We start from the raw sequence: 10,461 nt of genomic DNA on the forward strand, positions 1-10,461 counted from the left end.
AAAATATATGATAATAAAACACTACATTACACGATTATACAAATAATATAATAATACAATATAATTGATCTTCAAAAAAAAAATGGTTCGATAGAAAAAATAATAATACAATATAATTGGTATTCCAAAAATAAAAAACACATGGTTCCATAGAAAAATTAATACACAAATGCTTGAGAATGGAGCAACATTAGAGTGCCACATGTCGCTAGTTGAATGAAATTTTAAAACCTTGAAATCTAGTGACACATGTCAAGAATAGAAGAGAAGAAAAACATTTCCATAAAGGGCTATGGAATAGGCCGTAAATTTATATTATATAAATATATATATGGGGGCTTCTAATATACACACACTTAAAATATAGTTGGTGTTTGCTAGCATCATGCACATTTTCACATGGACCAAAAAACGAGTAAATATGCAATTTCCCCTCTGTAATTGTAAGTTTCGTCAATTACCCCCCCTGAAATTAACAAAACTTCAATAACCCCCTTGAAATTGCACAACGTTAATCAATTTACCCCATCCGTCAAATTCTTCTGTTAGTCAACATGACGTTTTGCAAATACCCCCCTGAAGTTTTGCACTTATGTGCAAAATATGCCACATGAACTTGAATTTTTTTTCTTATCCTTGGCTCAAAAGATATTAAAGACAAACAATTAACAATTAACTTTAATACTTTGAACTCTACAATATTACAATTAACATTTGAATCATTTATTACAATCCAATATTTTAGATAACAAAAAACAAAACAATGTACTAGTCCATAACCACTTGGTAATACTTTATTAGATATGGAAATCCAAACTCAATAATAATTCGTTTGTGAATACAATGAGCACGTGACAATCATAATAAGATGGAAAACTAATGCATGACAAACATAATGAGATGGTTTAAAATAGTTTCAGATCTAGATTTTTCTTATTTACCAGATTTGAGATGATTTAGATTGTATAGCAAGAATAAGAATATAGTATAGAAAGTAGAACAATCACAACTTCCTAAGGTTGTTCTAGTATTAAATTGTAGGCTACAATAAGGTGGTAGAAGAATGGGAATCCATCTTGGCAGAATTGGCTTGAATGACTGCTAAGGGTTTTTCTGTTTAAGAAATATACTGGAAATTAGTAATAGTAAACCCATATATTTTGACATCTTGGTAATTTTTGGTTATGCCAATCATATGTCATTTATGTGCTTCATTATGTATGTCATGCATTAGTTTTCCATCTGACAGGTGTGGTTGTACTTTGCTATGCTGACTTTCATATCATTAGGCTCTAATACATGGTTGATGTTTGATCGTTTCTGGGAACATATATGGTTGTATACCGTCAAAACTTAGCTAAATATGTTCCACAATTCAGTGATAATGCAGACACTTTTAAAGATAAGGAAAAAAATATAAATTTTCAAGTTCAGGGGGCAATTTGCACATAAGTGCAAAACTTTAGGGGGGTATTTGCAAAATGTCATGTTGACTAACAGAAAAAGTTGATGTCGGGGGTAAATTGATTAACGTTGTGCAATTTCAGGGGGTAATTGAAGTTTTGTTAATTTCATGGGGGTAATTGACGAAACTTACAATTTCAGGGGGTAATTGCCTATTTACTCACCAAAAAACCATTTCTCTTTCTTCAAAAACAATTAAATGTGGTGTCTCTTAAAATAATTTTACACAACTTTTCTCTCTCCTTGTCATAAGTAATGATTATTATGAAGAAAGAGAAGATGTTCTCTCTCATGATGTTTTAATTGTGTTAGCAAATATTAAAATATATTGAGCTACCATAAAAAAAAAATGTCTCATTTCTAAATAAAAAAGGCTACGGTTCAATTTTTTGTCAAAACTTTTAGTTTTGTTACTCATCAATTATTTTTTTCTTAAATTCAAATTGACAACCTAAATACTACTATTACGACATTTTGTAAGCACACATGTGGCTATGAGTACTACTATAGTACTATTGGTAATGGACATATGCATTTACCATATGTTACATGAGCTATGTTTTGTCTATAGTATATTTCTTCAATGTTTTAGCAAAGATCAGTTCTGTACTAAGAGTCATTTACCATGTTACCTCTATTTTCTAGAAATACATTTCTTAGGTTCACATAGAACTTATTGAAAATTAAATAATATAATGTTTAGGTGACGCATATGTCCAGAAAATATCAGCAAATGGTGAATTGGTGATAATATAATGCTTTTGTAAAATAATGCTTATGTACACAATTGCAATAGAAATAGTGCTTCCAAAGTAACAAAAAATTTGTGATTCAAAAGTTAAGGTCCAGACAATGAGATACAAATTATGCTTAAATAAAATTGACAAATGTAACGCCCAATTTGAAACTGTCTAGAATATTCAAATGTGCGCTAAAACTGATATTGGATACATTAATTATACAATACAGAAAACGACATTAAGTCAAGAGTTTAGGTACAACAACATCCCAAAGTTTCTATGTTACATTATTACACCAAAGTTTGCCAAACGAAGTATAACTACAAAGTTTGTAACATCACAACTCATAATATAACATATGCATCTCTAATCCACATCAAGTAGATTCCATGAAACCCGATCAATCCAAGACTTTTTCTTTACCTTTTCCTCGCACAACCTGAGAACCTGAACAAATAAGGAGTTGGGTGAGACATAATGCCTCAGTGAGTTCTTTCTAGCCCTAGGCTAGTGACAACCTTGGGGGAAACCTACGGTTATCACGTGTCTACTTTGCAACCTGACGGTTGGCTATACGTGTGTGGGATTTTTCATACCTAGACGGTCGTGCATACTAAAGCCGTCATAAGGTTCTTCTTAACTTGTTATAGGTCTTGATACTTCTATACGTGTCATGGCGGAAAAAGGGGAACTAAGTCCGCATTGTCAAGATATGCTCTACGTATCGAAGCCTACATAAAACATATTCATGACACGTTACTACGCCGGACGATTAGGGGAATCCTAAGATCGTCATCGACACGTCTATCTTTACTTGCTCTATCACATAAACTAGAACGTATCTAATATCGTCTCATAACCAAGAATAATTAAGTTAGGAGTTAGCGTTGAACAATAAATATATCTGAGTTCCTTTTTACGGAAAGCCCCGGGGTGGAGTGAACCCGAGCACAATCCCTAACTAACCGAAGAAAACCTATCTAAGGTATATACAACGGTACTCCCTAAGTGACATACGGGCCCCTTATGGCTAAACCTGTTCCATCTATGAAAATCCCTTGAGATCAACCTAAGTGGATCACACGAGACATGTCACCCTCTAGTTGTTTAATCTTTATATGTGAATATGATATCTAATCGTTCACGTCTAGTCATAACTAAATTCATGCATAACTATCTAGTTCCCGACAAGCTAGGTCGAGCCTCTATAATCGTTCCCTTACTCTAAGTACAATTTGCTACCCGATTATCGCTTGTTAATCCTCTTGCATGCCATGCTTTACTAATTTAATTATGGGCTTGCTTCCCACATAAGAAAACATTTATAAGAATATACATTAGAGACTTGGTTTGAGAACTTTGTTTTAAACATAAAGACTGCAGCAAGAAAAACCAACTCGAAAGATGCCAGCACTGCCAAAAGCAAGCAAACAGTGGGTTTACACACTGTCTACTCGCCATGGCGAGTGGGAGGCGAGTGCCTGCTCGCCATGGCGAGTTGAAGGCGAGTGGAACATTGGTTCTGTCCCTTCTTGCTCGCTATGGCGAGTAAATGCTCGCCACTGCGAGTCGTGACAGTCAAGAAACCCTAAAACTGATATTTTTAGCTCAAAAATCTCAAATCCAAGTTCCTTTATGTATACTAAGACTCTAGGATCATGGGAAACCTGTAAAACATTCATAAAATCAGTATTTCACAGCTTAGCAAGCAAGTCGTGAGGAGAAGTATCAAATCTCTTATACAAAACCCTATTAATTCCAAGTATTTCTATGTGACATAATCACACACTCCCAAGGTAGAATCTAACTAAAACTCACCTTTCAAAAGAGGAAAAACAAGCTCAAAGCTCTAGCTCTTGACAACAAGACTCTAGGAAGAAATTTCTCTTGATGAGAGAAGCCTATGTTGAAGAAGTTTGCTTCCAACCTTCTTACCAACACCTTGGCATCTCTAATTTTGCTTGGTAACTAACTTAGTGAAGGATTGAGAGAAGATTGAAGTGAAGAATCAAGTTTTGGTGAGAGTAGTGATGATAATTTCTAGAGAGAAGGGAGAGCATATGAGTTTGAGAAAACCCTAGAGAGAGAAAGATAAGAGATTTTTGAAGAATGTTGGTCCTAACCCACATAAATATCTTTTCCACGTGAAATGCCAAAAATGCCCCTTGACTAACACGCGCGCATTTTATCGTTTTCAGATATTACCTCGGTTCCTAATAAGCGGGATATTACAACAAAAAATTGAACCGTAGCCTTTTTTTTATTTATAAATGAGACATTTTTTTTAATGGTAGCTTAATATATTTTAGGATAATGATGTAATGCACGACTTGATTTTTCGTGCGTGTTGCACGACAACATTTTTCTCTCTTATTTGATGAGAAAACACAAATGTGTCTCGTTTAGTGGTGTTGTGTGCTACTAAAAATCAATCATATAATAAAATATATTTTAAAAAACTCTTGAATGGTTTAAACTTTAATCTTTATCTCATTGGAGAAAACACTGTTTGGACTGTAGCGATATACCAACTTTGACGGTGATTGTAGCAACATTGTTTGGATTATGCTTGCTTTTTTGTTTTAGTATATTTAGTTTATTGTTGTATTTTTAAAAGGATAAACTAGCATCAGTATTCCAAGCTTAATAATTAAGCAAATTGTGTGTTGTTTATGCCTGTCGTGCAAATTCGTGGGGAAAGGGCATCGTGCTATATAACACTGCTCTATATTTTAATACTTGCTAACACAATTAAAACATCATGAGAGAGAACATCTTCTCTCTCTTCATAATAATCATTACTTATGACAAGGAGAGAGAAAAGCTGTGTAAAATTACTTTAAGAGACACTACATTTAGTTGTTTTTGAAGAAAGAGAAATGGTTTTTTGGTCCATGTGAAAATGTGCATGATGCTAACAAACACCAACTATATTTTAAGTGTGTGTATATTAGACACCTTGAGGTGTGACTTGCTAAAAGACACCTTCATGGGTGGCTTCTAGCATAACCATATATATATATATATATGGGTTTGCTAGGATACACCCACTAGTTTTTTATTAAGGTGTGTTTTAGCAAAGATATAACTAAAAAGTTGTTAAATACACCTTAAGGTGAATGTTGCTAAAACACACCTTCTAAAAAATAAGTGGGTGTATGTTAGCAACTCCTATATGCATTTGCTAGAATACACCCACTTATTTTTTAGAAGGTGTGTTTTAGCAAGTTATAACTAAAAAATAGTTAAATGCACCTTAAGGTGTAGCTTGCTAAAACACTCCCACATAAAAACTAGTGGGTGTGTTCTAGCAAACCCCATATATATATATATATATATATATATATATATATATATATATATATATATATATATATATATATATATATATATCATCGGTACCAATAATAATAGTTCAGTTTGGTTCAGTTTAGTTATTTTAAATTTAACAAATAGTTCAGTTCGGGTCAGTTTTCATACCGAACCGAACTATGCCACCCCTATCTGGCGCAATGTGTTGTTGTTCTTATTAGAGCTATCCAAGCACATCTATTCTTACCCTGTGATTTGATTTAAGTTTTTCACCATTTTATGGTCTAAATTGGGATTTAGTGTCTTCATGAATGTTGCAGTAGTTATGGATGTTAGATTTCATTTGCAACTAGCTAGTTCGACTCCATTAGCACATTTATAACTCCAAATATGATTAAAATGTTGCACATGGTTCATGTTGTTTTTTACTCAAACTTAGTGGTTCTAAACCAATGAAACAAAACAAAACAACGCAAAATTTTGGGCTAATCAAGAAAATGAAAACATAAATACCTTATTTAATCAAGAACCATTTATTAAAAATAACTCAAAAACCAATATTAAACTTGTTAGAACAACAACAACTAGTAATAAAAGATTAAAGAAACACAAATCGCAAGCAATGGAACACAAACATTTGTTTGTGCAATTCAATCATATATACACACATAAAAAGGGCAAAGGGCAAGGTAGTTGAGCTACAATGGAGAGTTATGAATTTGGACCATGATGCGATTCATTATATCCTACCACTCACTCTTGTTCACATACTAACTTGAGTAGTGACGACTGCATATATATGCAAATATAACATATAATATATTAAAAAGTAACAATGATGCTTGAAACTTATACGTTAGTAAAAGAAATTATAAGGATGTTTTGTTATTTATTGATTTATTAAAACTAAAGAGGAGTCACTTGCTTTGAATGAGGACTTGGGTTCCTAAAGAGTACATGTACTGGTATTGAAGTTGTTACTCACATGGACACGGATACATGTATTTACACAATCAACATATACAAATATTTTACACAATCATCTAATGTCACTTTATTTAATGAGTTTAAAAATACATGCATGACTTATTATAATCATTAATCCGCCACATCACCCTTATGAATGAAATCTATCGAGGGTATGGGTCAGTAATTGAAGCATGGTTTATCGATTCACCCGATTCACTCTTGGATTCATTTGGTCTCATTGCCCCTGAATTATCTCCCTCAAATTGCATGTCTCGAACTTGAAGGCTTCTAGTTCTGCCGCCCACAATAGATGCAGGCTCCAAAGGTATCGAGAGAGAGATAGAATAACTACTAAGCATGAGTACAACGGTTGCCATTGTTGGTCTTTCAACCACATTTTCTTGAACACATAGTAAACCAATGTGAATGCATCTCATTATTTCATTTTGTGAACCGTTGTTTAATGATGGATCTATTATATTTGTGATTGTACCCTCCCTCCAGTTTCTCCATGCCTGCACAATTGCATATACCTTTTAGATCACTAATTACAATTCAATCTTAACATGCTTAATTTAATGTTATAATCTTTTAATGGACACTTTTTTATTGGCATGGAAGAAATAATGAGAGAACAAGACTTACAAAGCTAAGTAAATCCTCCTGACTCTGCCCATGAAGAACGCGACAAGCTTTCTGGCCACTTATAATCTCCAAAACTAGTACACCAAAACTAAAAACATCTGATTTTACCGAAAATTCTCCAAACATTGCATACTCAGGAGCCATATATCCGCTGCATATAAAAGTGAAAAAGTTTAACTAGTCATAACTAATGAGTCTTTTCGAGTAACAAATATTCAGCTTATAGTTGTTAAGGCCAATGATACTATTAACAAATTTGATTTAATGAGTATAAAAGAATTCTTCCCCAATGATGCATGATAGCATCTTTAAAAGAACTTCAATATCATAACAACTATTTTAATAGTCAACATCAATGAATTACTTACAATACAAGATAACGATGAAAAAAAAATTGTACTTAACAAGACATGGAAATCATATTCTAAATACTTACTATGTTCCAACGATTTTATTTGTATTTACTTGAGTTTGATCAACAAGAAGTAGTCTGGCCATACCAAAATCTGATATTTTAGGATTGAACTTTTCGTCTAAGAGAATGTTACTTGCTTTAAGATCACGATGTATAATACGGAGTTGAGAATCCTCATGAAGGTAAAGAATGCCTCTAGCAATACCTCCAATGATTTTATAGCGCCTTTCCCAATCCAATTGTGCTTTCTTTATTGGATCTATACATACACAAAATTAGCTATTTTAGTAGTCATATGTAAGAGAGAAACAATCTAATAAAGCATATATTATGGCCTACCAAATATAAAATAATCAAGACTTTTATTGGAAACAAATTCATAGACAAGCAATCGTTCTCTTCCTTCTAGACAAAAACCAAGTAGTCGAACTAAATTTCGATGTTGAAGCTTAGCGACTAAAAGCACTTCATTCTTAAATTCAACATCCCCTTGTCCTGAATTTGTTGACAACCTTTTGACGGCAATGACTTGTCCACCAGAGAGTATACCCTGCAGATATATTTCATTTATGTATAATAAATAAGTACTTCAATGATGAAGAAAGTGATGTTCATCTAAACCGATAGTATTACTTACCTGATAAACAACTCCAAATCCGCCATGTCCAAGTTTATTAGCTTCAGAAAAGTTACTTGTAGCAACTTGTAATGTCTCGAAGTTGAATTGCAATGACTCAGCCATGTCAATATCATCATTGTCATCTTCGATTTCTTTAAACATGATACAAGGCATGTTAGTAAAGTAAAAAATAGAAAAATATTGGCTTCCATTTTGTCTCTATTTCTGAATTACTACATCTAGATTTTTTTATTTGAATGCAAAACTTTGTTAACCATTACAACTTATTATTATGAAGTTGATTTTATATCGTCAAAATTATCCTGAGTTCATACCACGACGTAGACAGTCTAACGAATTTAGACAAAGTCACATACCTTCGAGATTTATCCTTGCCTTCCTTTTCCTTAAGCATATGTAAATGACAATTAGCAGGGCAGCAACAACAACAACAGTCGGCACAACTATGGCGATGGTAGTATGTGATGATTTGCTTTTTTCTGTAAAATGAGACATTTCAAAGATTAAGAATATTAAAATAATACCAAAAAACAAGTCTACAACGACTAACTAATGGAAAAAAGGCCAAGACAAAGACAAGAACAAGTAAAACAAAATAACCTAACTGTAATTACCATGTAGAAATTAAGTATGATAGTTAATGACAATCAGTAATTACCTTCTTCTGTCGGGGAGGTTTCTTCTTGGTCTATTACTGTCGTAGAATCGTAAAAGCGAGAGGTTTCATATCTAATATTGCAACTTGGTTTAACAACTCTACCACCAATTTTGTTATTACAACAAGTTGGAATTTCTGAAATAGCACGCTCTAAACAATCATTGCAATCTTGCTCTGACAAATCAGGTGTACACTGCACAAGACCATATATGGTTTGAAAATTTAAATTCACATCAGTTGCATTATCCGTAGCAAACTTATGACGAGAATCACTTGATGCAGCTATTTCTTTCAGTCTCTTCATCAAGTCCCCTAGAACTCGATTAAATTGACCCACCTCTGTTGCATTTTGTGAGTTCCACATATAAAATGAAGGTGAATCTTCCATATTGTCAAATATTGATCGGTTTGAGTAACGCAGCATGCAGTTATCATACCAACCAATTGCTTCTTTTTGGTTTGGACAAAGTTTTGTGAGAAGAATTCTTGAATCGTTGAGACAGCTGCGGCAAACGTCGGGTTTAACATCTCCTCTGCAGAGTCCAATGGCGTTTACTTTGTCGGTGTTTTGGCCATAAGAGAGATTGTAGAAACCGTAGTTGATTTGTTCGTTGGAAGTGAGATTGGACAAAAGGGTATTGAGGTTGTTTTGATAGGTGCTATTGGCTGTGTAGTTGCCATTATTGTTTATACAAAAGTGGTACAGAAAATTTGGTTGGGCTATGGCTTGAGATACAAAAGTAATGAGAAAGAGAAAAGAATACAAGGAAAGTAATAACTTGCAAGAAACAATTGCCATGCTGATATTGCTTGGAATAATTCTTTATTCAAATATGTGATTAACAAGAGGAGGATTGAAGCTTTAATTTGGATATGAAAGTCAGTCATTTACTTTGACGTTCGTGAAATGATTTGTTGACTAATTAAAATATGTGATTTGAGACCAAGCTTCTAGTCTTCTATCATTAAATTTGTGGGAAAGGTCATGTGAGTGATGTTTCAAACATATGTTAAATTCTTTATTCAAATACATTCACATAAAATAGACTTTTCATAGGCTAACATATACTAGACTTTCTTTTTTTAGGAAATTTCATACTAGACTTTTTAAAAAAATATTGATCAAACTTAACATGAAAATTCCGATCTTTGAATCTACATCATTTGATCTCGATCCAACACCAACAGTCTCCAATGTCACGAATGAGAGTTTTTATTTTATAAACCTTTCTTCATATATCATTTTCTTTGAAAGTGGTATTGAAGATATTAGAGCAGTTAGCTCTCAATTTTTTCCTTCATGGTGGGGTACAGTTTGGCCGCGTCAATTGCCTAGTTAGTTGGTTCATCTCCCTATTAATTCCAACGTTTGAAGTCAACAATATTATGTTTTGTTCAAAATAGGAATTTGAAGAAATCAATAACATCAAAATTTCCTCTTAAGGAAAAGTCGTGAAAGTTTACGGTCAGTCAACTCAAGAATTTAACACCTCACCTGTACTAATTTAATTTACATAGTACTACTTCCATGGCCCCATCCCTTTAATCTTCGTTTTGATAATTCAAAGAACTTTTTGCAATGCCTTTGTTGTTTATTTGGCATAATTATATCCAAAGC

General features: G+C 33.2%; 1 protein-coding gene across 1 annotated transcript; it reads right to left on the reverse strand.

Moving 5' to 3' along the window:
* Positions 1 to 6,463: 6,463 nt before the first annotated feature.
* On the reverse strand, positions 6,464 to 10,196 carry LOC146958748 (cysteine-rich receptor-like protein kinase 29). Its single transcript, XM_085740278.1, has 7 exons — positions 8,844 to 10,196; positions 8,542 to 8,664; positions 8,183 to 8,316; positions 7,885 to 8,095; positions 7,567 to 7,804; positions 7,131 to 7,281; positions 6,464 to 7,000 (listed from the first exon to the last, which is right to left on the reverse strand). The coding sequence occupies exons 1-7, from the start codon at positions 9,640 to 9,642 to the stop codon at positions 6,647 to 6,649; spliced, it is 2,010 nt and encodes a 669-aa protein (XP_085596404.1). The 5' UTR covers positions 9,643 to 10,196; the 3' UTR covers positions 6,464 to 6,646.
* Positions 10,197 to 10,461: the final 265 nt, after the last annotated feature.

This window comes from Medicago sativa, chromosome 1 (assembly GCF_051527215.1).
Source record: "Medicago sativa cultivar Bolivia chromosome 1, Bolivia_mono, whole genome shotgun sequence".
Lineage (NCBI taxonomy): Eukaryota > Viridiplantae > Streptophyta > Magnoliopsida > Fabales > Fabaceae > Medicago > Medicago sativa.